Source organism: Vombatus ursinus, unplaced genomic scaffold (genome assembly GCF_900497805.2).
Source record: "Vombatus ursinus unplaced genomic scaffold, bare-nosed wombat genome assembly UNPS02012147.1, whole genome shotgun sequence".
NCBI classification, from domain to species: domain Eukaryota; kingdom Metazoa; phylum Chordata; class Mammalia; order Diprotodontia; family Vombatidae; genus Vombatus; species Vombatus ursinus.
Genome location: NW_020951925.1, coordinates 1,385,129 through 1,412,715, shown reverse-complemented (window position 1 = coordinate 1,412,715; position 27,587 = coordinate 1,385,129). Strand labels below are relative to the sequence as shown.

Below are 27,587 nucleotides of genomic sequence, written 5' to 3'. Positions count from 1 at the left end.
TCCATCCATCCAGCTATCCGTCCATCCATCCATCCATCCATCCATCCGTCCATCCATCCATCCATCCATCCATCCATCCATCTATCTTGTCTATCTATCACATCATCTGTCTGTTCATTTGTCTATCATCTATCTGTCCATCCAGCTATCCATCTATCCATCCATCTATCTATCTAATCATCTAGCTGTCTGTCCATTTGTCTATCATCTGTCCATCCATCCATCCATCCATCCATCCATCCATCCATCCATCCATCCATCCATCCATCCATCCATCCATCCATCTATCTCTCTTGTCTATCTATCTAATCATCTAGCTGTTGGTTCATTTGTCTATCATCTATCTGTCCATCCATCTACCCATCTATCTATCCATCTGTACATCCATCCATTCATCATCCATCTACCTTTCTTTCAACCTACTTCCCCACACATGCTGTCTCCCTCCTACGAATGTCAGTTCCATGCAGCATAGAATGTTTCATTTTGGTCTGTTTCACTAGTACCTAGCACAGAGCCTTGGACAAAATAATCATTTAATAAGTGGTTTTGATGGTTTGATTGGTTTGTGATTTCATCAGTGAGAATGTTCTATGCTGATCACAATCTAGCCTTGATTGACCATCCTGGGAGTCCCTTGTCTCTGCCTTCCCATAAGTGCATCACAGAGGGTCTACTCCAACATACTTATTTCTCCTGGGATCACAGTATGGGCACCAAATACATCATTTCTATCACTTGCCCCAGAATCAGTGTGTTAGTAACAAAACTGGGATCTCAAGAGTGGCTGTGAATATGGCCTAAGGAATTTGCAGCTGATTAAGGGAGATATGTAGCCTCTGGAGGCCTCAGGGGCAAGGTTATCTGGTGGGTGGAGTTTCCAAGGCCAGGACTCTTGGGTCCAACATCAGGCCCTGTTTTTGCCATGTCTGCTTACATAACTAAAGCTCACATAGCCTTCTGTGCATCTCCATTATGACTCTTCACCAATGAACATTCAGAAATGTTTTCACGGAAATAGTTTGAGTTAATGAAATGCAGATCTTAATCAGTTTCCCAAGGAGCCATCTGGTCCAGTTAGGGGCAGGGCCTGGACGCCTCCCCCCTAGGCCTGACATCTGCCTCCAAGCCTGGGGAATGGGAGCACTGTCAAGTTTGATCAGTCACACTCATTTGGCCAGTGTTTTGGTGGCTGCCATATTGGCAGGCACCGACTTGAAATGCATGGAACAATTGGAGTCAGGGGCCCCCTGTAAGACCATGCTGATGGTTCCCAAAGGAGAATTGGGGAGGCCCTGAGTGTTCACTTCAGCTCAAGCACTGCCTGGCTATGTGGGACCACAGGGAAGGCCCTTCCCCTGTGAAATGGGGAAGATGAAATTCATATGGCCTGGAGGACAAGGTCACTGTGTGGGGAACATGGCACAGTGGTGATTGTGCAGGGCCCTGCTGGGATTCCAGGCCGGCCACTTATGACCTGGTGACTTTGAACAAGCCCCTGGCCTTTCTGGGCCTCAGTTTTCTGCTCTGTAAAAAGGCGGGGTTGGACTAGATGGCTTCTGAGGTCCTGTCTACCTCTAGGCTTGTGTTCTGTCAAAAGCACTTTGCAGATGGTGGAGTGCTAGAGAAAATGCTGGAGCGGCTGTTATCACTGTGAAGAGACGGCACTAGTGGCTGCCTTGAGGAGAAGAGACCTAGCTCCTCTCTGCAGGTCTGGGGAGGCGCCCATTCAGAAATGTGGGGGAAGATCCTCCACATGTCAAGCCCTTCAGTCCAGTCTGTCCATCCTGTCCAGCCTGTCTAGATGGCCTCACATTTAGCTCTTCAGTCAGTGACCCAGGAAGAAAGTCTAGGACCAATGAGAATTGTGCTTTCTGGTCTTCCAATCATGGATTAGAAACCTCTCTCTCTGTGTCTCTCTCTGCGTCTCTGTCTCCGTCTACAGACTTAGAATTTGAATTTGGATAAATCTGCCTTAAAACAAAACAAAACAAAACTTTTTTTCCAGGAATCCTTGAAGGTGAACATGTGGACTTTGACGGCAGTTAAATGAGTGCTCTTTCCTGATGTCAAAGAGGTTTAATAAAGCTCCAGCTATCTCCCTGACCCCTGACCCCCTCAGGCCTTCCCATCACTAAAAACGCTAACAGGACATTCTTTCCTCCACCTCCCTCCACACTGAACCCTGTCGCTGCTGCCCCTACCCACATTCCATCTCTTGTCTCTGCTTTTTTGGAGTCATCTTGGGAAAGTCCTGTCCCCTGCTGTAGCTGATGGGGCTGCCCATCCCCGGACAATGAGGGTGGGGCTATGCCTCCTGCTCAGGAGAACTCCATACCCCTGATGATCTGATGGGAGGGGAAGTGCCTTCCAGGGAGTTTCACACTAATGGTGCCGTCTGAGGAATTCGAGGGCCTCTCAGGCACCTACAGTTCAGAAGAGACCGTTCTTTTTCCCTTTCATGATCTGATTTCAGGAAAATTAAATTGTCCAAATAAGACCTTTCATTCCCAATGCTTATTTAGTGTGGTTGAGCAAACATCAAACTTGAAATGGGTCTGGGGTATCATCCGGTCCCTCTGTGTATGCAGATCGCAGCCCTTCCTGCGTATTTCATCCTTGTTCCCCTAGAAGTTTAAGGCCGGGGCCCACCTAACATATTTGGAGTCTCTCACTAGATCTTTCAGCATTCATGGTCACAGTCACATGGGAACAGGTGAAAGGGAGTTGGGCCCCAATTAAACAAGGTGTCTTCAGTATCAGAATGTCACCCTTCATTAACTGCTCCATGGAATGTCCACAAACCCTACCCTGACCGTTAACAGTCTGCTATGCTTGGGCTCACCCTGAGATGGGCGTCACAAAAACCCAGCAAACTACAACCAAAAACCTTTGAACACATGGGGCTGCGTCTGCAGCTTGTGGTAAGGTGAAGGTGGGGGCCACTACGGGCTAAGTGACAGTATACGAGATGGGAGCCTATGAAGCAAGGACTTTCACTTGTAAGATACTGCAGATGGAATTGGGGTTATCAGATTGCCAGGAGCCTGGGGCCAAGCTCCCTGCCCTCAGAGCCATGCACCCCAACTAGCAGCACTAGGCCTAGGTGCTTGTGAAAGGCAAGAGGGACGGACTGAGGGGAAGGCGGCACTCTGAGAGCCCGACTCTGCCCAGGGCGTTACTGCAAGGAAGGAGTACTCCTCCCGCGGGGTCCTGTGCTTTACCTGGTGACTGGCCCATCAGATTTTGAGCTTCATCGGAGGAGTGCAAAGGCAGCTTTTCTCCTGAAGAGCAAAGAAGAAAGAGATTTAAGGCTTTTGCCCTCAAGGAGATCAGCAATGTCATTCCAACTAGGGAAGCTCAAAATATGATTGATGAAATGGCCTTGTGATCCTCCCAAGAAACTGAAGGAAACGCTCTCCTCACTGACCACTTCCCCCACCCTGCCTCCCAGGGCCTCTTCCAGGGTCGAACATTCTGGCTGGCCCGTGGCAGATACAGCGATGGATGGACTGCTCTGTTCAGAACATGCCTTCGGTCCTTGGGCTGAGCCTGTTCCTTCGCTGCTTGGCTAGCATCTGTCTGTCTCCCCCTCGCTCTCTCTTTCTGCCCTTCCCTTGCCTAGGTTGTGCGGTCAGGCACCGGCTCCCTCCTGCCCTTCCTGTGAGTGCCACTCAGTAGCCTGGAGAAAAGATCCTGGCTGATGAGACTGGGGGGACAAGAGGGCAGGAGCTCTGGCCTCTGGTGGCCAGGAAGGGGAGATAACTCTCAGGGACCCAACTAAGGGAGCTGAGGAAGCCCCCCACAGTATCAAGATCATCTCCTCTGTTCCACTCTGGGGAAGCCCTGATGGTCTACGCAGGGTGGTCAGGCTCAGCTGAGAATCTATCGAGCCTGGGAGGAGACAGACATGGCCCCCCATAAGCAAGAACAGACTAAACAAAGACAAATTGGAAAGTAGACCACTCCCCCCAAATATAACTCTGTGCTTTCCATTCCCACAAGTCTGTTAACTTTACACCAAAGCGACATTCACAACAACATTGCCCTGGCCCAGCATTATTTCATTAAATTAAAAAAAAAAAAAACTCAGAGAGAGAGAGAGAGAGACAGAGAGAGAGAGAGAGAGTGAGGGAGAGATCGAGAGACAGAGAGAGAGACAGAGAGACAGAGAGAAAGAGAAACTCTACAGGTCAAGAAGAGAAGGAAATCAGTAAAGGGCATGTGGGTACGTACCAGGGAAAGCGGGGGTGGTCTGTCCAAGGGGAGGAAAGGGGGTTTGCTGCATGGCCAACTGGTGGAGCTTGGTCAACTGCTGAGGGGTAGGAGGGACATTAGAACTAAGAAGGTTATTGTCATAGAGTACACGTCACACTGAAGCAAAATCAAAAAACGAGAAATCTAAGAACAAAATGAGATTCAAACAAAACAAGGAAGGACGCCATGTCAGCGCATGGCCCACACAACATGAACAGAAGGACTTGGCCTGGGTAAATGCAGGAAGCCCAGATCGGTAGCCGCCATGCTCCCTTGCCGCCCGGGGCCCAAGGTCACTCACAGGGCCCAAGCACCCCCCGTGCCTTCTGCTCCGCTTCTCCTGGGGCTGCCTGCCCTCTGCCACTGGCAACTTGGGTCCTCCCCGGCGAGACTCACTGGGAGTCCACCAAGGCAGCTGGATGGCCTCTGCACGAAGGGGCATCTGGTGACCGCTCATTACCCCCGGGGCAGGCTCAATGCTCTCTCCATGGCCTGCACCCGGGATGCTGGCCGCTTCCTGACGATGACAACCTAATCATCATCCCCAAGTCATCTCATGGGGCCTCCAGAAGGCATCGGATGGTGCCAGCAGCTGCTAAGGACTGAGTCAGCCTGAGAGCTCGACTCTGCCTCTCTCTCCCATTCGAAAGCCCCCACGCTTAGCACAGTGCCAGGCACAGAGTAGGTGCTAAGTCGATGCTTGCTGATGATGAGTCTTTAGGTTCTGCTGCTTGTTTGATTGGGCAGGGGCTTAGAGGGGTTTGTGCCGGGAAGCCCACCCCTCACAGCCCTTCTGAGCTGTGGTCTGCCTAGTTCTTGGGGCTTTGTTCTAGGCCCATCCCCCACCCCCCACCCCCCACCCCTTGTGCCTGGAGACTTTTCACAGCACTGGTAGGAAGCGCAGCATTTAAAAAGAAAGTCCCAAACCTACTGGGGTACCTAGTCCCCCACTACAAAACAGAGCCTTTCTAGCTGCTGGGAGCCAGAAGGAGGTATCCGGAATCCCTGCACCCCCACCCACCATTCTGGGAGGCCTGGCTGCCCTGTGGAGGTGTAGACATTGAGAAAAGACACTGAGGAGGGACCAGGTGACCTGGGCTCTGCAGGGCGGCCAAACCGAACCCTGGGTCTCGTAGTCCCCCGGGGGAGGAAAGGCAGGACAGTCAGACAGCAGCAGCGGGGTGATGCAAAGCGTTGGCGCTGGGAACCCGGGGCACTGAAGAAAACGGGAAAGAGAAGGCAGGGAAGGACTTGGAGAGGGGAGGAAGAACCGTGATGACGCAGACATCGATACGGCCCTGACCTGAGACGGGTGAGCGGCCCGAGGACCGGGCGCGCACCCCTTGGCTCTTTCAAGGAATGTCGAGGCAGCAGAGAGCCTGGAGCCAGCACCCCGCGCTTCCTTCGCGCGGGGCAGGCGCTGCCTTCTGCCCAAAGCCTTTCCTGCTCTGCCCAGGGGTGAGAGCTCTCTCCCTTGCCATTACTTTGAGGCGGCTGCATTAACTACCCACAGACAGGTGCTAGTCCTGCAGCGGGAGGGGAGCTTCTGCAGGCAGGGATGGTCAAGCTCATCACCGAGCACCCAGCCTGGCGTCAACTCCTGTCAATGCAGGTCGGCCCCTGCCCTGCAACTTACAGCTTCAGAGAGGCGCCCGCGACAGAGAGGGGAAGTGACATGCCCAGGGTCACTCGGTCAGTGTGTGTCAGAAGCCGCACTTGAACGGGACCTTCCAAGCTCTGCAGCTTTCATTCTTAGAGACAGATCTGCCTGCAGCGCTCAGAGGCGAGGTGATGTGGCCGGGCTCACACAGCCTGGCACAGAGTAAGAGCTCAACAAATGTTTGCTGACTTGCTTCAGTTGACATTGACTCTCATGCCTGTGCACTTCGGGGTCCCTTTTGTACCTCCTGTTTGCTAATGGTTCAGCCGACATTCTTCACAGTGCAGAAAGCACTGCGTTTGGAATCAGAAGACCTGAGTTCAAATCCCAAATCCACTCCTCAGAAGTTGTGGCACCCAGGTGAGCCACTTCCCCTCTGGACTTCATCTGCCTCACCTAGAAGACAAAGAATTGACCAACCCTAACTCCTGCTCCACACAGCCTTGGGATCCCCAAAGAGAAATGGCTTGTGAGGCTCGTTGAACCAGAAACCAGTCACACTTGGAACAAGGTGCCAGGGTGGTAGGCACCAGTTTGCACCAAGCTTCCCGGTGTCAGGACTGACTTTTCAGAATGAGAGGAAGTGCTAAAACCATCTTCCCTACTGGGTCTGCTTGCCTTCCCTGGGCCAAAGCCTAGGAAGGATTTGAGGGCATCCCCAGGTACCCAGAGCCCTCGACGGAAGCACACACAATATTGACTCTGGGCTGCTGCCAGCGCCATGTTGTGATGTCAAAGACAGCCCACGGAGAGCAGGGTGTGCCCTGCGGGGGAGGGCAAGAGCCCAAGGGCGGCACAGGCTGAAAACCACTAAGGAAAGGTTCTATGGAGCACGTTTCAAAGACAGCGCTTTGCACAATGGTTCTCTATTGACCAAAGCCGTACAGGTGCCAGGGAAGCTTCACTGTCCTACTTACAAAGTCCCCCAGGAACACATTGAGCTGCATGTGAACATTTCCAATGTCCTTCTCTCCCCTCCCACTCTGATTTGACTTCTTCTCTCCCTGTTTTTGCTAGTGGGATTGGCCCAAATATTATGAAGCTGTTTCAACACGCTTTTGTGGTTGGACCGGTCAGTGCTAAGAGCATCGCAGCTGGCAGAGGAAACCTAGGAGGATTAGCCCAAAGTTCAGGCAGGAAGGTCTGTCTCAGGGCTTCAGACACAAACCATCGAGGAGGGGGTGGAGAGGCTGTGGGTGGGGCTGCACGCTTGGTCTCCTAACAGCTGGATCATTTGGCCAGTTTACTCAGTTTCTCTGGTCTGGCCTTTAGGAGACAAAACAACCAGGGGACCGAGGGGTCCTCCAGACAGTTGGAGTGCAGCCGCATCGATGTGGCCCTTGGATCGGAGCTGTGACACACATACACAGATACTCACCCCGTTAGGTCACTCAGTGGAGTGAGGCACTCCCTGAATGCTGTGTCCAGGCTCCCAGCCCCATGACCTCCGAGTCATCCCCATTTCTTCTCCTCCCTCCTCCCCCCATCGGATCCAAAGTAAATTCTGTCTTCATTATGGCTCTAAAATCTACCCCCCTTCCATTCAGATTCAGCCCTTTGAGTCATCATTAATAGGTGTTACTAAAGCCCAGATATGTCTTTGTTCCCCTCATGCTCAAGAAACTCACCCCTGATTCCTCTAGGACAGAGTGGGCATTAAAGTTCTCAGCAGCCTGCCTCTCGCCTCTCATTCCCCCTCACACAGCTTACCTCCCAGCTGACCTGGCCTATCAACAACCTTTCCCCAAGCAGGACATCCCATTTCTCATCACTAAGCCTTTGCCCAGGCTGTGCCCCGTGCCTGAAACACCCTTCTTCCTCTCTTCTTCCTAGATTGCTGTCTGCTATAAGGAGCCGCTCCTGATAACCCCCAGACCTTTCTCTTGCTATCTGTGCCTGTGCGGTTTATTTTCTCATATGCTACCACGCTATGTCTCTCCCACTCCCCTGCCCCTAGGAGAAGGGAAGCCCCCTGAGGGCAGGGGCCTCTCCACTTTGGTCAGTGAATCTCTAGTCACTGGCACAGAGCAGGATCTCAATAAACACTAATGGAGATGAGAATTGCCACCAAAGATGCGAGATGCCAGAGTTCACGAGCCTCAGGCTTTGTTCTGACAGTCACTTGAACAGAGCTTTGGAGGTGATGGCCACCAGGCCAGCGAGTCAGCGGAGCCGGGTCACAGGGAGGCAGGCGCCGATTTGCCTCGCCTTACCCTGGAGGGCAGGAATGGGATGCCCAGGCCAGGTGAGGGCTCACTACCTGACGTGAGGGAGCTGCCTCAGCATCTGCCTCAGCCCAGCAAGGATTTAAGGCGCATCCTCCCCCACTTTCCCTTCACTCCTCTTCATTCCACGATGGTGAGAAGGCAAAGACAAGAATGTCTACTCGACAATAGCTTTCTAACCCTAGTTCCACATGTGATGTTGGTGGCTCATTAGTTAGAGAGAAGCCTCCAGGGCCAACGGACCATAAATCTGGCCTTAAACTCTCCCATGATCCCCTGGGTCCAAGCAGGCCTCTGCACTTTGTGTTCCTGTTCAGGTAACACGGACCAGGTTCATGTATGTTCTTACTCTGATACTGCTGACTCTGTGACCTTAGGCATGTCATTTACTTCTCAGGGCCCTGCCACTCCTCTAAGACCAGAAGATGCAGAGGAGGTGCTGACCTGAACTGTAGGAGGGCATTTCCTCTTCTGGGAGTTCCTTACCACAGAGGGACACCAGGTGCAGACTCTGTCCCTAACAATCTCCCACCCTGCTCTCCTAGGGCTCCTTCTGCTTCAGTCAAGATGGCCCCAAGGCTTGGAAGGACACAGGTGCGCTGACCTGCCCACCCCACAGCAGCAACCGAGGGTGGTCTCTCCCCTCGGCCCTTCTCCTGCTCACTGATCACCCAGGGAGATCGGCCTGGCCTGCATTCCAAGATGCTCTAGGCACAGCGCTCCCCCCCCGCCCCAGATGAATTCCAAATGGGCAGGAATGGGGCTACCAGGGCAGAGAGTCTTCGGGGAAGAGCCAGGCTACCCAGGCACCATAAGGCAAACCAGAGGGAATTCCCTCAGGCCAGAAGCCTTCTGGGCTCTAAGGTAGCACAACTGGCTGCCAGTTTAGCAGTCTAAGTGAGGACTATGCAAAGGCACAGATGGTGCTTGGGCCCCTCCCCACTGTTTTCTGTGGAAGGGAAGGTGGAAAATGAGGCTGGAGCCACTATTTAATTGGGAAGGAAAAGTGCTGCAGTCCCACCGGTCTTCAGATGAGCGGAGACAATAGAAAAAAGGATCTTGAGGCTCAGTTTCCAGCTCTGCAAAATGGGGGAGTTGGGAGACATAGCTCCATCTACATATACATACATAGAGATGCAGATCGGTATATCTATCTGTCTATCTATCTATCTACACACACATATAAGTGTGTGTGTGTGTGTGTGTGTGTGTGTGTGACATAGCACTCTACAAATATGATCTCATCTCATTCTCCCAACATCCTCACAAGAGGTAGGCATCATTAGATCCCCATTTTTAAAGTTGAGGAAACTGAGTCAGAGAGAGACTTTCCCAGAGGCACGCAGCTAATAAAGGTCTGAGGCTGGCTTTGAACTCAGGTCTCCCTAAGGCCAAGGCTAGTGTTTTACCCACTGCACCATCTGGTTGCCTCCCAACATCCCTTTCAGTTCTAAGTCTGTGATCCCTAGATGTGTGTCAATGCCAGCAGGGCATCCAGGCCACCTACAAATGATATTGTGATCTTCTCTTTGGCATGTCCTCCCAGCAGTTTTCACTGACTAGGATGCCCTAATGTCCCCACTTCACTGTGAGGACCTGGGAGTGTGCTGCCCTTTGGTCACAGAAGCTGGGGGCATCCCACAGGGAGGCACCATCTTGGCTCCACACACAGCTAACAGAGCTGAGCTGGGCCCAGCCATGCTGCTCAGTGGAGGCCCCTCTGGTTCCGTCAAGTTTTCTAAACAACACAGAGCCTAGAGAATGCTTCTGCCAGACCAGGTGAAAATAAAGGTGGCTTTCTTCATGTTCGCGCTAAGGCAATGAGAGGACAGAAAAGCAACTCACCAGAGGCGACTCAGCAAAGTCAGTGTCTGAGCCATTGAGAGGGCTCCGGGAAACTGAACGCTGCGCCAATGCAAACAGAGATGCAGCGCGTGGTCCACGGGCCCGACATCGACATCGTTCAGGAAGGAATCCAGTGTGCGCATTACAAGGTTGTTCCATTTCCCTCTGCAGTGGGCCTTGTTGAAGGCCACGGCAGAGCAGTCCAATAAAGAAGGCATTTATTAAGCCCCTCCTGTGTGCAGGGAGCTGGGGAGGCAGAGAGGAAAGCCCCCGCACTCCAGGCCCTCTCATTGAGGGGGAAGAGGAGTCGGGCGGCACATGATCAGCTCTGCCTCCCCATCTCAAGTCCAGCTCTCAGTTTCTTCATCTGGACACGGTCGTATTGCCCTTCCAGCTCCGGAGATGCTGAAGGACCCGTGGCTCACCTCTGTACCCAGCCCTCTCCTGGTGCTGTTGAGCCTTCTCCCTCCACCCAGGGTGGGCTTTGCTGGAGGCTCCTGCAGCTTAGGCTTTGTTGGTTCATCAAAGAAAGCCTGGGGGTGAGGGGTGGGACGGCTGTCAGAGCTCCTGCTGGTGCCGTGGAATTGTATTAATGAGAACTCGTTATCTTCAGCAAAAAAATCATCAAAATGAAGGGCAGCTGAGGCAGCAAGATGGGCACAACTGTGGAGAGTGTGCAGGATTTGGAATCAGGAAGACCAGGGTTCAAATCCTGCCCTCGAAGCTCCCCAGCCGGGTCACTTCACCTCTGGGCCTCAGTTTATCATCTGTGAAATGTGATCACGACAGCACCTGTCTCTCAGAGCTGTTGTGAGGATGCAATGAGATAATACTCCTCAAATGCTTGGCAAACCTGAGATCGCTATGGAAACGCCAGCCATTGTTCACTCCCTGAGGCCAGCCTTCAAGAAACAGTATCGGTGACTTCGTTTCCGGTTTTTAAAATGAGAAAATAAGAAACCATTTACGGGAGGGAAGAGTCTCTGCCTCTCAGGGCAATTCTCTTACTGACAGGGGAGTGGGCTGGGGCTAGGTGGGTCTTCGAAGGTAAAACTTGTCTTGAACCAAGTAGGAATGCAGGACAAAAATAGCAGCTGGTCATGGAAGGAGCGCCAGGAGGGCCGATGGGCCCCGCATGGGGAAATGGACCTGGAGGCTGGTGGGCTGCCCCGAGGCCCCAGAAATGCCTGCTGTAGAAAGGGAGGAGTAAGAGAGATGACTCAGGGAGCCGGAAACCTGGAGACTTCTGAGCACTAGAATAAAGAAATGAAAACGAACGGGACAATAAATAACAGCACGCATTTCCAGAGCACTCCGAGGCTCGCCAAGCATTTTCAGGTGCAATCAATGCGGACCCAGAGAGCTGGCAAGGTGAGGACCAGTCCCTGGGGCAGCAGCCACAATCTGCCAGGCAACCTGTTCCAGAGCCAAGGACTAGTTAATGCTGCCTGACGCTCACACCGGGCTCCGCAGATCTCTGGTGGTCTGAGCAGCCTCCCTCCGTTCTCTGCTTCCTTCTCCAACTGCACCTTCTAACACATAGAGCCCCTCATGCCCACTTCCCTGGAGTTTTACTCATGGGCAGCTCCGTGGTCTTGGAGACAAAGTACTGGTCTTGCCGTCAGGGAGGCCTGCAGGGCCTCTCTGTAGCTCGGTTTTCTTATCTGTAAAATGGAGATAATAACAGTCTGGACCTGACAGGGCTGTCATGGTGATCATATAAGAAAACAAAGGTAAAGTGCTTTGCAAACCCTAAGGAAACATTATGGAAGGGCTCTCCCCATGAGCACAGATAAATGTAGTACCATACCTGGGCACAAGGGGAAGAGCACAGGCCTGGGGGTCAGGAGGCTGGGTTCTAGTCCCAGACCCACCACTCCCTAACCCGGTGACCTTGAGCCAGCCCCTTCCCTGGTCTGGCTGCTAGCGTCCTCCTCTCTAGAAAGACCAGCTTGAGCTCCATCATCTCTGAGACACTCCGTTCCTTCTCCCAGACTCTCTTTGGAACCATCATCAATATTTGGTTACCTTAGCCATCTTCAGCCAGGCTTCAGCTCCAAGGCAGAACCCCAGACAGGGATGTTCAAGTGGATCCCAAAGCCCACCGAAGAGAACAGGCAAAGTCTGTGCAGACAAGGGACTGCCACAATGGGCTTTCCTTGGGAACCAACAGCGAGGAGCCAGTAGACGACAGAGGGGCAGCAGAACCCTACAGAAAGCCCAAGGAGGCCTTTGGGAAGGCTGGAGGTCTCCTCTACCAGGTGGGACTTTTGGGAAGTTCACCAATGCAGAGGTGCCCTTCCTGTCACCTGAGCCTGGAACCCCGGGGGACCAGAGACAGCATGTGAGTGCCAGGCAGCCTTCCTGTGAACAAGGAGAAGCTAGGAGAAGAGAGGGAAAGCCGCTAAATAAAGAACCTTCCTTCTGGTGGTTCTAATGGGCTCTTCAAAATAGCCTCAGAAAGCCAGGGCCCTGCCAGGGCTGCCTCCATGCACCTCTGCTGTCCTCACTAGCAGATGGCTGCTGCTCTGAAAGCAGGCAGAGATGGCTCAGGCCTCTCACCCATTTCCTGGAGGACCAGGGCTGAGCCTGCCGCTCCCTTCCGTCCTGCGTGGCCCCTACCTCAAGCTCCTCCAAGGCCTTGGGGCACCACTCAGGCTGTGGGCTTGTCTCCTCTGACGCTCACAACACTCATCACCCATGAGTTTCTTGATGACAACTCTCTCCCACAGATCATTCCTGGCAACACTTCACCCTCCTCAACTGCAGCCTCTCGTCAGACTCTTGGGACTGGAAGTGTCCCCAGAGGCCATCTGGCCAACCCAGGCCTCCACATCCTGGGCCAGACTCTGATCCAAAACCTCCAGTGGGGGAAAGCTCCTTCTTGGCAAGGTCACCTGCTCTATTGCCAGAGAGCTCTCATTCCTAGGATGTTTTTCCTTTTCCTTAATTTCCGTGAGATCCCAGATCTGCTCTTTACACTTTCTCCCCATTGTTGCCTGTGCTCCTCTCTGGGGCCCAGCAGAACAGAGACAGCCCTTCACACATCTAAAGATGCTGCCGTGTTCCCCCTGAATCTTCTCCTGTTCTCTCTGCTTACACACCACTGTTCTTTCATCAGTCTTGCTGTTCCCCTCACATACTGTGCATGTAGACATGTGTGGGTACAGGGTAGGCGGTGGGGCATCTGAAGCCTTAAGTCACCCCCAGGTTTTTGGCCTCAGTCTTCTGCCTGGCTCCCCTTGGTCAGTCTTGCAGGAAAGGGGCAACCCCCTTCTTGGCCCTGGAAGTGGGAGCTGGTCCTCTGGGACTGGTTTTGTAGAACGATGCCAGAGGTGGGGGCCCCCAGCGGTGGGTGTGGGGGAGGGCCACACCGCACCTGGACTCTCTCTCCCCTGAGATGCTGCCTTCTGCTTGCTTCGGGCTTTGCTGCTCTCAGGGCTTTGCATACACACAAATATAGACCAGTTATTAGGCAGTCAGTGCAAAGAGGGAAAAGAGGAAACAAGGGGACAGAACGGTTGGGGCGGGGTGGTGGGGAATTGCTCAGGGCCAGCCCTCAGCCCTCTCAGCAAACGAAGCTGCGGGTGAGACAGGAGCCGTCGCTCATTTAAGCCACCAGAAAGGGAATCGGGAAGGGCAGAAGCTTCATCCCAAAGCCAACACTCAACGCTGACCAATTCACCCAGCATGGTCACTACTCCTTCTCAGTGTAGTCTCCTTCCCCTCGGCCCCATGCTTACACACTCATTGGGCAGGTTTGGTTGGGAAGGCAGGGGGCCCAAAACACTGGAATGGGATTTCTGGGTCAACGACCGGGTCTAAGTACCACCCCTTCCATCTCCTTCACTACGCTGTGTTCCTTACAAGTGCCCACTACTGATGCCTGTGCTCCTTCCGCAACATTCAGAGGTCAACCCAACATGACCAGAGACCACATCCCGCCAAACACTCATCTGCACTTTCTCAACAGCAATCCAGCTGCATGTGGGGGACGAATGCAGACAGACTGACCCGGCTATCGGTAACAAGGAGGCAAGCTCGGCCGCCCCAAGCCAATAGTTCAGCGGGGATCTCCTCTGCAGAGGAGCTTTCAGTGAAAGCCGGCAGGAAGATTGGATGTGGATGCCTCAAGAAAAGACCATGTTCGTCTTGGGTTTCTGGGCTTGGAGCTTCAGTTGACTATGTCTCTGAGAGCCTGAAGTTGGAGGCACATTGTACGGAGCTCCTGCTCGGGTAGCAAACACCCCTGGCTTGCTGGGGGTCCTTTCTGACCACCTCAGGTTGGGGGGACTAGAGGGTCAGCCGAAGAGAGCCTTTTGTCGGTCAGATGGGTGGGTTGTCAAGCCACCCTAAGTTACGGTTTTGCTCATTCCTTTTCAAAAGTTCCAAAAAAAAGTACAAAAATGTTTCAAAAGCATTTATCTTCAGAAGAATTCCCTAACCCAAGAAAGACTCATTTCCTCCTCTTTCACTTATTCAGGGGGTAAGAGACTTTGTCTGGATGCTTGTGTAACAAGACCAGGAGACTTTTATCAGATTACACTGTGTTTTCTCTCTTAGTTATGGGTGACATGTTTAGAGAGCTCAGAGGCTGTTAGGGAAACATGACCAACACTGAAGTAACCCCTCCTTTAATGTCAGCCTGGGAGCAAATTCTGAAGAGGAAAGAAAATGATTTCAGAAAAGATGGCTCTGTCTGGGATTTTTGCAGAGGACAAATGGTGACCAGCCAGGTGCTGGAGCTCCTGGTTATCCCTCCTGGCTTAAAGAGCATGGTGGTGATGGCGGCAGAGCCCAAAACAGACATCTTTTATAACCCATCCCAAGATCCCTCACACCAGCTGCTTAGAGATCAGGGAGCAGTGTAACAGAGAGGTCAGGAATGTTAGATGGAATATCCAAAGACGCAGAAGAGGAATGAGGGTGGTGGAAAAATACACACTTACATTTAAGACTTATTAACAGGTCGGCAATACCACCTGGCCAGAAGCAGCTGCCCATCAGGGCACTCTGTTTCCCATTTCCTGGTCTCTGCCTTGGACCCCTTTCTTCCTCACCTCTACCTCTCAGAATCCCTTACTTCTAAGGTTCCACTCAAGCACCACCTTCTCCTACCTTACCTCCCCATTATGTTATCTATTTGTCTGTCTATATGTATAAACACATGTTTGTATGTGCATATATATTGTATACACTCATTTATGAATGAATAAGCACTTATTAGACACTTACTGTATACCAAGCACGGTGCTAAGAGTACCAATAGAAAAACCAGACAGCAAAACCAGACATTGCCTCTCTTGCGATAAATGAATCTCCTCCAGGGTAAGTACTATTCCACGCTTGTCTTAGCATCTGCAGTGCCCGGCATGGTACCTTGTACAAGCTTAATCCACACTGACTCATTGATCTAAAGAGCACAAGACAACTCGCACCTATAGGCAGGCACCTCCTCACACACTTAGTGGATAATAATTGGGGATAATAATAGCACCTCCCTCCCAGGGTTGTCATGAGGGTCCAGTAGGACAAATCTGTAAAACTCTTTCCAGATTGCCTGGCACATAGGAAATGCTATGTAAATGTTAGATAATTGTTATTATTATGATTATTTGCAATAGGAAATCATAGACGTTGTTGGAGTGACTTTCACATCATCTCTCTCCTGGTCACTTAATGGGTCCATAGCTATAGACCCCAATCCTATCAGTCATACACAGTGGGCTCTCTGATGGGGCTGCCATGTTCACTTCGGCATTTGGGGCAGGGAGAAATCGAAGCCACTTGACTTTCTTTCTAAATTGCTCTGACTCCAAAGAGCCAGAATCCATGATGACAGACAGAATGAAGACTGTGTCACCTGCAGTCTGATGCACACTTCACCACTCCCAGGAATGCCCACTCAGCCGTCCAGATTGCACAGTTTTCCAGGTGCACTGAGCTCCCTGCTTGCTCTTGCTTTCATGAGCCATCTGCCTCCATCCCCAGACCAAGACCCCCAAAGAATAGAAGTGTTGATGCTGCACAATGACCCAGTGCCTCGCACAGAAGCCTTGTCCCACTCTCCTCCCCTCTTGTTCGACCTCTCCACATCTGACTTTCAATCAAAGCATACGGTCAATGTTCTGACTTGGGAGCAACAAAGTGGGTCATCGAGAGTCACAAGCAGGCAAGTTTGCCCAAACCTAGAGGCTTTGTATCTCTGGAGTCTGTGGGATTTCAGGAAGAGTTACTGGGCTACTCTGGGTCTGGAACCTTCAGAGCACCCAGGAAAGAACAAGACTTTTGGTTTAACCCAAACATAGGAGGAGAGAACAAAGCCTTTCTCTATATGGGGTATAAGGGCATAGAGACAGACTGCCACCAGGGAGGTGGAGGACCATGGGTAGCAGATAGTAATACACTTTCTGTTGGTTGGTTTGGTTGAACTGTTTTTGCTTGGTTACAAGGAAAGATGACCGGGGGAAAGGAGCAAAAGGGGAGAAGTATATCTGGAAATAACTATGCTATAAAAACACAATATACCAGTATTTAAAAAATAACATTTGCTGTTAAAAACTTTCAGCGCATTCAGAAGGTGAACTCGTCTGCTCTTCAGCAGGACTCAGGATCACCCTCCCTGTTTTATTTCTTTCCCCTTTTTAGTGTCACCCTCCACATTTACATATTTTTCTTTACCTCTTTCTATGCTCCATTTGGGACACACCAGGAAAATAACTCATAAAAGAGATAGCATTGCTTGACCATAGACAACGGTTCTCTTGTTTTATGTGGTTACACTCACACAAGCATGTGCATGCACACACCTATGTACACCCTTGTGCGCACATATACACAGAGAGGCACGCTCACACTCATAGCAAGAAATCGACAATTCCTCCAGTTTATAGAAAATGGGGCTAGAGTCAAGATGGTAGTGTGAAAGGACAGGCTCATTTCAGCAGAGCTGACAAATAGACTCACTTCATTGTCCTCATGGTAACCATCGTAATTCTCCCCTCCCCTTTCTTCTAGGAAGTGATTAAATACAATTGAAACAACTTGACTTTTGTTTGAGCACTGACCAACACAATCCTTGTTCACAGGGCAACAAGAATCCACCCACCAGCCCCCAAAATGCCTTGAACTCACCCACAATCCTGCACCATCTCTGTAGACCCTCAATGAACACATTCCAGACATCAAATGCTCACCATCACCCAAGAAGTCGGCACAGCATGGAGGTGGGAGGGACTGTCTCATCTATTGATTTTTTACATTGTGAAGTTGGTTCCCTTTTCAATGACTAATGAAGGAAATATAAACATACATGGCCACCCAAGAGGCCTCTGGGTAAACTGTGAGTAGGGAACAGGCAGGGGACAAGGTCTACAGTTTCCCAGGCATGCCCCCCTTGGCAGGTTGGGTTTCCCCTTTCACTGAGGACTGAGCCTAGGAGTCTTGTGTCCTTTAACCTACACAAATCTGAGCTACATCTCTGAATAGGAAACCAAGCCGACATTGCCAACTCTCCAAGCCTCCGTTCTGAAGGTGTCGGGAACATGTTTAAGGATGGACCCAATTTGGCAACTGACTAGTTAGGAGGGACCCTGTTATCTTGACCTGCTCGATATGCACCTAGACAAGACGCATAGAGACAAGGTTCTCCATATCGGATGGATGAGGGGAGAGAGGGGCAAAGCCACTATTGGGACCATTCTATAAGAAACGACACCATAATGGAGGGGTAGCACGGGACAGTCCAAACAATTTAACATCAGGCCAAGTCCTCAAGATTAATCCAATTAGTGCTAACAGGTTAAAAGGCTATTCGAGGTCATACGGAGACTGCACAGGTCAGTTACATTTAGTCAATGGTATTAATATTAGTGAGTAATATTAATATTAGTAGTGACGGACATCTGCATGCAGGCAGGGGAATATTAACAAGGCTGGGCAGAGAATAAGAAAACAAGGTAAAAACTCACATCCGGGTGTGGAATAGCGTATTGTCCCTGAATTGTATAGGCCTGCAAGAAAGAAACCCATTGTTAGTTTGTGAAGTCTAGACCCCTCCTCCCTGAGAGTGGCCACCACTGTCCCCAGTCCCTAGTGACTACCAGGGATGTTGTATGAGGTGCTTTCCCAGCCTTCTAGTAGACCTACTAAGGAGGCTTTCTTCTCCCACCGTGTACTTCATTTCAGAAGCCACTCATGTGCGAGGCTCTGAGTGAGGGCTTTAGGAAGCTAAGGAGAAGTTAAAATTTCAGGGTCTGATTTGCTGCATGTAAGGAAATCACACCTAAATGTGGGGAGGCAGGCTTTTAGGGTCCTGGTTCACATTGGAAGGAGTTTGGGGCATGAAAACATGTCACTGCTGTGACAATAACATGTTGCCCAGTGTTCAGAGCCACTTCTAATTTAATTATAAAAGGAATTCCATTCCAGGAGGCATATATTAAGTGCCTACTGTGTACCAGGACAAGTGAAATAGTCATTGCCCATGAGAAAATCACATTCTACTGGAGAACCAAAACCAAATGTATTCCCAAATAAGGAATCCTTGTGGCCAGGCATTCTTTGGAGATCTCCACACTGGTTTTCAATGGAGAGAATAAGGATGCAGGGACAACTACAGCAATGAAGGTGGGAGACAGTTGGTTTGGGGGCAGGGTTATGGTCTGAACTTTCAGCCTTAGTTGGCAGTCTTCCTTGAATCTAAGTTTCCTGAAGGCAGGGAATATGGCTTATTAATTCTCCTGTCTACTCCAGTATCTAGTATAGGATCTTACACATAGGTACTCAATACACATCTATGAAAAGAACATATGTATGCATATGCGTGTGTATACATGTATGTGTATATTGTATATTTCTCCTTTTCTTTCACACACAGAATCAGGAGATTTGCATGTTCCTAACAGGGTTAAGTATGAAACAGATGCCATTTTAGTTGGCAGCCTGTTCATGGTAAAACTGATCAACGTCTTGGGCTCCTCTGCCTCCACAGTTCAGTGACCCAGACAGGGGCATCTCTGCTTTTTCACATGGCAGCACTGTGATGATATGTGTGGATGTCTATGGGAGTGGGGTGGGTGGAGAAGCACACTGTGGGTCAAGAAAGCCCTGGACTTTCGTTTCTTTCTTCCAATTTCACCCTCCTAGCAAGAAAAATCAACAACAGAGCGCCCTTTCCACCTCACGTTGGCCTTTGGATGGACTCATAGGCTTCCAGATCTTATGCTGGAAGGGACCTTAGAGGCTTCGTGTTGACAATATGAGAAGGTTGGACACATTCTAAGGTCCTGTCCAGTATTACATCTAGGAGCCTGTGAGTCTCTAAGTTCAACTTTCTCATGTTGTAGATGAGTAAACTGAGTCAGGGAGGGGAAATCATTTGCCCAAGCTCACACAAGTAAGTAGAAGAGACTGGATTTGAACCCAGGTCCTCCTGCTCTCAATCCAGCCCTCTTTCCACTGTACTACACTGTTAGGTTGTGTAGGATAACCCAGGATCTCTCACACAGAGCCAACTTCAAACCTTGTAGTCAGCAGACAACAATGAATCTCCTCCAATTTAATTTGTGCTTCCTTTAGAAGGAAGAAGTCTACTGAGGTGTGGCATTAAGGGATGGGCGTGGCCTCACAATGGCTTCATGAGCCACAGAATGCTCCAGCCTGGGCTTTCAGATGGTACATGGCCACCGAAATGATGGTTTCCAGAAAATGTGCTTTTTCTTTTTTCAATCAGCCAAAATACCTTTAAAAGTATAAGGAGCCATTTGCTCCAATGATTGTTTTTTTGTTAGTTTGTTTAAGGGACTTAATGTTGACTGGGAACTAATTGGCAAAAGCTAAACTACTACTACTACTACTACTACTACTACTACTACTACTACTACTACTACTACTGCTACTAAAACACATGGAACAAATGTATAAAGTCCAGAGGTTTAAAAGAATGACTATTCTCTGGAGGCCCCTTGAGATCAAGTCACCAAAGGACAGGTGATATCTACTTTTCAAATACTTCTTTTGAACTTTCAAATTATGGGTATCATTTTCAAAGTCCATACACCTATTTTCATGAAGATAGCTCTAAAGAGGACCTTTTCTGCCCTCCACACCTCAAAATCATGGCAGTGCTTTTGATCCTGCACTCTCATGCCTCACTTGTGATTCTCCATATGGTATGGGTGAAGAGGCTGAGTTCTGAATAAACCCGTCCCTCGGCTCCAAAGGGCTTCTTGGACAACCAGACACACTTTCTTGGTTAAGATGATTTCAGGTGGTTCCAAAATCATGGCAAACAGAAGATGAACCATACTTTGTAAAGGGAGAGTAGAGACAAGGCATGCAGGAGCTTTGGTTCTCTGTGCCCATCAAGCCCTCTCAGAAGGTCACCCTGGGAAATTCCAGGCTGGCCTAAGAGAGCCAATTCAATCTGCCCCCTCCATTCTGGGCCAAGAGAACAGTGAGGTGTGTAAATGAGGCAACAGGGTGCAGAGTGAGGCTGTGGAAACAAGGTCGGTCCTGCTGGTGAGGCTGTGCTTTCTGTCAAGGAGCCAGGGAGATCAGCTGAAAAACCAAACAACTCAATTTGGGGGGCTGATGCTTTGGCTCACTTGACTGACATTCATGTAAAATGGGGTCTCTCCATTACTCCCCTTGGAAACTCAGTTTAGAGTAACAAGTCCAGCTTCCATTTGGGGAACTTCAAAATGGGAGTCACCTTGGGAGCCTCCAAAGTCACAGAGCTGCTTAGTGGGAGGGCCAGGACTGGAACTCATGACTCACTATTCATTTGCTGCACCATACTGATTGTGTGTGCAGTAGAAATGTTTGTTTAAGTATTCATTCAATTTCAACTACACTGTAGCATGAAAATTTAACATGAATGGAGCAGATTTTGTAAAACCAGGGCCTTTGGTGCTGTCTGTGTTTGTCAGTCAACTCAAAATAACCTCCAACCCAAGGCCTAAACAATCTCTCATCCAACCATGGGAGTAGCCCCATATGAATTGGGGGAAAGCCTAAACCACTGAGTGAAAATGACTATTGAGCCTACCAGGTGGAGCACAAACGTGGGGTTGCATTGTCTTGTTTTCAAAAGAACAAAACTCACAAATAAAGGAATCTTATCAGATGTAGAAAAGCGGATCACTCTGAAAAAGTACTGGCTAATTTGGGGAGGAAAATGATTCCTCTACTCCAGCTCCAAGCCTGGGGCCAAATCAGACTAGCACATGGCTTTGGGCTGACTGTTTAAGGATTTCAAGTCATGAGCACAGGCACGGTTCACTTCCCACAAGAGGGTCATTTCTACACTATCAAGTGTTGAGATAAAGTTTTGGCCTCTGCCTCTTGGTATAGACACATCTAAGAAGTTTCCTACCTAAAGGAAAGCTGGAGTGAATCTTTCTGCCAATTGAAGAATCCTTGGGCAATGTGAGCAGCATCTTGGGGAGTTGGGTTTTTTTTTTTAAGTGGAGCCCAACACTATCTTGGTATATTTGAAAAACTGAGGAGAATGCAGTGGAATGGCTTGGCTGGGGTGATTTCAGAGGGTCACATGAGGAAGGAGGCAAAGAATTCATGTTTCAGGCAATCCAGAATGCAAACATGCATTCTGGAAGTTCCATGCTTTCTTATCTTACATGTTCATACATTCCAGAGTCAGGTCTGTTTTCACACATGCACCTCTCAGGGTCAGTGATTGTATCTTTCCTGTGTTTTAAGTCATGTCCAAGACCCTGTGGCTATTGATCACAGGGCTCACAATACTAGGGAGTTGTGTCCAAATTAGATGCCATTTCTTGGATTGGTTTTGGAAATGGCAGGGTGGCTTTTCTGAACACCAGTGCTAGGACTGCTGTAAACCAAGCATAACACACTGACTTTTTATTTCTGTGCTGGTGACTGACTCAGTGTATGGAATGAAGCACAAGATCTTGGAGGAAGCTACATTTACAGCTATTTAGTCCTGTGGAAAACCTTGAAAAGGAAACACCCTCCTGAAAAGCATGTCCGGGTCTGAGCACATGCTTCCTGTCCATTTCCCTCCATCCTTATTTCTTATGCTCTTGACCCACTTGCTAATACTGGCAGACTTGAATATTTCCCACCCCAGGTCCTAAATGTAGGGCAAATCAACTCATCTGAACCTAAGTCAGTGTTAGCCAATGGCTGTAGCACATGGGTAGGCACAAGGTGACCAGACTGACTACCATGAATGAACTTACCAGTCCATTTAAACCTGATTGTCAGTCAGTTCAGACTATCTACTTTTCTCCTTGAATTGATTAAATTCACTCTTCAATGGAATGAACCACTTGCCTTGTTATTTTGTGGATAATCTTTGTGTAAAATCACTACTAATGTCTATCTTTGAGTTGTTATTGCTGGTCGGTCATTCAGTTGCATCCAACTCTTTGTGACTCTGTGGACCACACCGTCCATGGGGTTTTCTTGGCAAAGATCCAAACAGACTTTAAGTCACCAGCCCAGGGTCACAGAGCTAGTAAGCATCTGAGGCCATATTGGAACTCAGGTCTTCATTATTCCAGGCCCAGGCTCTATGGCGTCTCCTAGTGACCTCCATGCTATGAAGTTATAAACCCCAAAAGAATTCTTAGGAATGGTGCTCAGAAAATGCAATTTTCTTTAAAGCGTGACTTAAAATGCATTCTTAACATAAGCTTATAGTAATGTAAGGCACTTTCCTTACAACAACCCTGTGGGGTTCTCTCTCCCTTTTTTCCTCAGGAGATGAGGTAAGTTGTGCAAGGTCACATAGCTCTTAAGTGTCAGGGCCAGAATTGGGCTTTTGGAAACAAAGCCATGTCTCCTCTTGGGCTTTGCCATCTCTCATGATATGACTTAGAATACACAGCCCTTCTTTTGGAGCTCTTCTCATTCTTCAGAGTTCATAGTTTATTAACTGGCCCAATATCCCCACTAGAAAAACCTTGCACTAAGTAAGTACATAAACCAGATATTTTTATGAAAGATAAAAAAAAAATCTCACAAGTCTCTTCTGGTGGTATATAAATCAATATAGAGGATCTGATAAGATTCCTTTATAAATCCAGTATTTAAACTAGACTTTATTATGAGATAGGAAAAAAACAAATGTTGTATGAACATTTATGTCCTTTGTAAAAGCAAAGCAATAGGTCTGGTACAATTCCTTTATGGATAAAGTTCAGAAATGGGGAGTACCTTAATGTGGTCCTTTTCTAGTTATATGTAAATGTGTAAATCTACATGTGTGTGTATATATGTACATATAATGTTAATTTATATACCTATATTTAAAATTTACACGCCACCTGTTCTCCATTCCCTGGATTAGTTTCAATTTGAGTTGAATAATTTCTCAGTAAAGGGGGGAAAAGGCTTCTGTCTTACTCTCCCTTTTATAAAGATACAATTCACTGAACAGCTGGGCCCAGAGCTCATCCACAGACTGACTGCACGGTCAATTGGCAGCAAATTATGTATCAATTCCGAATTTGGTAACTGGATCGAAAGCCAACAACTGCCAACAAAGGGGCAAGAATTGGTTTTTGTACCATTGCATGTGTTTTTATGTATGTGCCAGGGGTGGTGATGAGGGTGGGGGTGTTGACTGCTTAGAGACCATAATGGACTAGTGCATCATGGAGGCATGAATGCAGGAGGGGGAGGGGAAGGCACTGTTCCCTACAGTCTTCTCTCCACTGTCCAGGTTGCTATGAGCTTTATCCACAGAAAAAAATGGCAACTTCTATCCTTTTCCTGGTAACTTCTCCTGTCCTCTTTAGTTACTGGGGGAGAAAACAGCAGAGGGATTCCAAGTTTAGGATGAACAGCTAGAAACTTCAGATATTGGAAGTGATCAGTGGCCAAGTAGACTCAGAGGTCTCCCATGACAGGCTGAATAAGGAGCCAAAACTATCCAGAGGGAAGGAGGGAAATTTTAACATTAGCTCTTTTGTCTGAAACAGGTATGGTCAAAGGGCTGGTCTCAAGGACACTTGGGTTATTTGGAGGCATCTGGCTTTTTGCCTCTGTTTTCCATTTTGGGCAGCATCTGTGTTCTTGTGTAAGGAGATGCCCAAAGACCAGCATTCATGGGGGCTCCTGTTAGGACAGGACACCAGGATTGTGGGATGTGGAAGACAAAATTGCTGCCAAGAAATGGGGTTCCATGCTTTCCAGTCCAGTTTGCTACAAACAAGACATTAGAACTCTGGAATGGAACTAAAACTACCTTGGTCCTATTGACTAACTTTAAAAACAAAGGAAATATTTTCAGGACATGTCTGAGGAGGAAACTAGAGGGAGATAATGATGCTCAATTATGTAGATGGATTTCAGGTGTACATGGTCATAAGCCATGATGATAGATAGGGCAACAACATATTTTTGTTAAAGCATTTCTTCCAGAGGCCTCTAAGCCTGTCTCTCTACTGAGTTCATTACTTTATAGGCTGTTTATGTGTCTTCTCTGTTCTGAGAGAGAGAGAGAAAGATAGAGACAGAGACAGAGACAGAGAGAGAGACAGAGACAGAAAGAGAGGGAGACAGAGACAGAGAGACAGACATAGAGAGACAGAGAGACAGACAGAGAGGCAGAGAGACAGAGAGACAGAGACAGAGAGAAACACGTCTCCCTTTCCTCAGTTCGTGTCCTTGCAAAGGAGTCAAGCCCCCTGTTCTCCCAACCAATGGCAGAGTGGTCAGTGCTCATTTGGGCTGGACTGGTTGGCTGTGGCAAGCATGCAGAGCTCTGTGCCCAGCTGCGCGGGCATGCTATGACCGGGACGAGACCATGCAAGTGAGAAGGCGAGAAAACCTGAGCGCACTAACGGGCAGCGGCTGGTGCTGCAGTAAAAGGCTGAGGTTGGCAGTGGAGGCTGCAAGCGGGTCGGCTCTTACCTGACCACCTGCAAAAATGACAGGGGTGGAGGCGGGCTTTGGGCGGTAGGGGATGGTGGCACCTTTCGGTGGGGACTAGGAAAAGGGACAAGGAGAGGGAGAGAGAACATTAGAACGGCTTTCCGGAGATGCCCGTCAGAAGAGAGTCAAGAGCGCACAGCGACCGAGCCGGGGCCAGCACAGGCCAGGGAGGGCTCTGCCTTCTCCGAGCCGGTCCTCCCTCCTCGCTCAGAGCGCTTGGGGATGCTCGGGCCAGGCCCGCCGGAAGCGCGTCCAGAAGAGCGCAGCTGCGAGTCTGTCCCCAGCGCAGCCGCAGGAACGGGCAGAGGGAGGAGGATGTGCTCTCATTCCCCACTTTCTGGGGAGACTCCTCCCACATTCCTTGCCCTGAGCATTTTACCCAACGCACCTTCTCAGGTTAGTCCCCGTGGAGCTGTTCTTGTTAGCCCATCCTCATCATTCCTACTCATCTGGGACCAACCACCCTTGTGCCATCTGTCCTGTGGAAAATCAGAGACTGAGCCACCCCATTCCTAGAACCCTTTCCTGCTTCTGGAGGTCACTAACCATTTCCCCTAATGTACAGGAGGAATTCTGCAACCATAGACTTGGTTCTTTGGTGTGGCATCAACAAGGCTTGTTTTCATCTTTCTAGCATGTGCTTCAACATCCAATGACCAATAGGAAGAGAAGCATCTTCCAAATGGTGAGATGGGTGACTGATGAACACCAGCCATGTTGCCATGTTCTCTTGGGGCCGCCTGAGCCCTGGCACCCACTTGTAGAGGGTGCTGTGCCAGTGTTGATTAGATATGCGATTAATCTGGCTACCTTGTTGCCATCCCCCTCAATGCCCAGGAGGAGAAAGGGGACTTCATTGACGTCCTGAGTGGAGTGCATGAGAGTGGAACATTCACAATGTGTTTCCTGTGGATGGGGATCTCAGTAGAAATGATAATGCCTCCGATGGGAGTTAGAAAGGTCATGGCTACTATAGAGCAGATTTGTGCTGACAATGAGAAACCTCTGTTTTTCATGGCCCAGAAAATCAGCGAGTTCTTAAATGAATCATGTTCTAGGATGTTCCAGGCCCTGAAGGCCACAGTCAAATCCTGATGAAATCAAGTTAGTGTCGTAGCCATCTAAGGCAGAGTCCACACAAAGCAACGGGCCCAAAATGTGCATTTTTGTTGTTGTTTTTCAAATATGACTCCTTTCCCACACACATCTTGCTCTACTCAGTCTGGTGTTGGTATGTAACAGGCAAGTGCATGGGGTGCCAGGACAAAGCAGGGTGGGCTCCCAGTCAACAAAGAATCAATGAAGATCTCCATCCCCATCTGTACACACCAGCACCATCCTGTTATGGGTGTCTAGGCTGTCATTGTTGCATAGACATGACCTAAGAGGGAAAGCTTGGCCTAAGAAACCGACTTTACTTGGAGTGCGGTTTTTGTCAAAGCAGATTTGCAGAGTGCTATTATCATAAATCATCAGCACAACCACCATTGACGCCATCTTGTGCGGGACGCTGGCCTTCACCTGGTCTTCCTCTCTACAATTCATCATTTTATGAAGTTTATCAAGCCAACATAATGGTTCACAGGGGCTGGAAGCTGGGGTGGGGCCAGAGTTAGTTCTGAGTATTACCAGACCCCTTCTTCCCCCTTCAACTACTTCTCATGGATTCAAAGAAGCTCCAACTTGGTGGAGACCTCAAAGACATTTAGTCCGACCTAAACAAGAATTTCCCCTACAATACCCCCTCCAAGAGGTCCACCAGCATGTGGTTGGAGACCATTAGTAGTGGATAATCCATCACCTCTCCAGGAAGCTCTTTCCATTTTTCCATTATTGGGAAGCTTTTCCTACTCTGGGCACCTTCCACTCAGCACTCCAGTTGTGCCCTCCAGGGCCAAACATAACAATGGTAAATCCGTAAATGACAATCCTTCAGACAGCTGAAGACGGCCTCATTTCCCCTTTCAACCCAGTTCGCTAAACTGATCCTTGTATGATTTTAGTGATTTTATGACTCAGTGATTGTATGATTTCAGTTATCTTATTTCTCCTCATCATTCTGGTTATCTTTGTCCTTGGGCCCCTCTCTGCCCTTAATATTTATTAAAGCTCTTAAACCATCATGCCTAGAATCCAATGTCCCAGATATGGTCTAGACACTTGTTACATAGAGCGTGGGGTGAATATAGCAGGGAAGGCCAGTGAATACAACCCAACTTTCAAGAGGACCTGGTTTAATTGGGTTACCATGGGTCAGTCCCCTAGCTTGTGTCAGCTCTCCCATCCCACAACATGAAGGACTCTCTTCCCATCCAATTGAAGGCTGGCTTGGGGATTCTGTGGCTTTCATTTCTATCATCTTCACTGAATCATTCCTATCTAACCCTTGTCTTGGTGACTTATGCTGAGTTTAAAATGTCTTTGAGAATCAAATTCAACCTGGGCTCACACACATAATTGACTTGATCATTTTTCCCCAGATGGTTAGTTAGCATTAACTTGTGGATTCATTACCAAATAGAAAGGAAAAACAAACAAACAAACACATTTAAGGAAGTCAACTTGAGTCCCTGAGCAGACCATTTCAGAGCTGAGAACCTTGTAGATGGGAGTCTGTGGCTGCTTGCCATGAAATCAATGCCTCTGCCATTTACCCACGTGGGTTGTTAAAGGGC

General features: G+C 49.2%; 1 protein-coding gene across 8 annotated transcripts in view; it reads right to left on the bottom strand.

Moving 5' to 3' along the window:
• The window catches only part of PCBP3 (poly(rC) binding protein 3), a 59,773-nt gene that overhangs the window by 11,862 nt on the left and 20,324 nt on the right, over nucleotides 1–27,587 (bottom strand). For 2 of the 8 annotated variants that reach the window (XM_027857454.1, XM_027857455.1), the window contains exons 7-10: nucleotides 24,823–24,966; nucleotides 17,958–17,999; nucleotides 4,237–4,315; nucleotides 3,225–3,284 (exon numbers count right to left, since the gene is read on the bottom strand). In XM_027857454.1, coding sequence (XP_027713255.1) covers nucleotides 3,225–3,284; nucleotides 4,237–4,315; nucleotides 17,958–17,999; nucleotides 24,823–24,966 — 325 coding nt within the window. The remainder of the gene's footprint in view (nucleotides 1–3,224; nucleotides 3,285–4,236; nucleotides 4,316–17,957; nucleotides 18,000–24,822; nucleotides 24,967–27,587) is intronic. The other 6 variants (XM_027857456.1, XM_027857458.1, XM_027857459.1 and 3 more) reach the window with 6 other exon arrangements.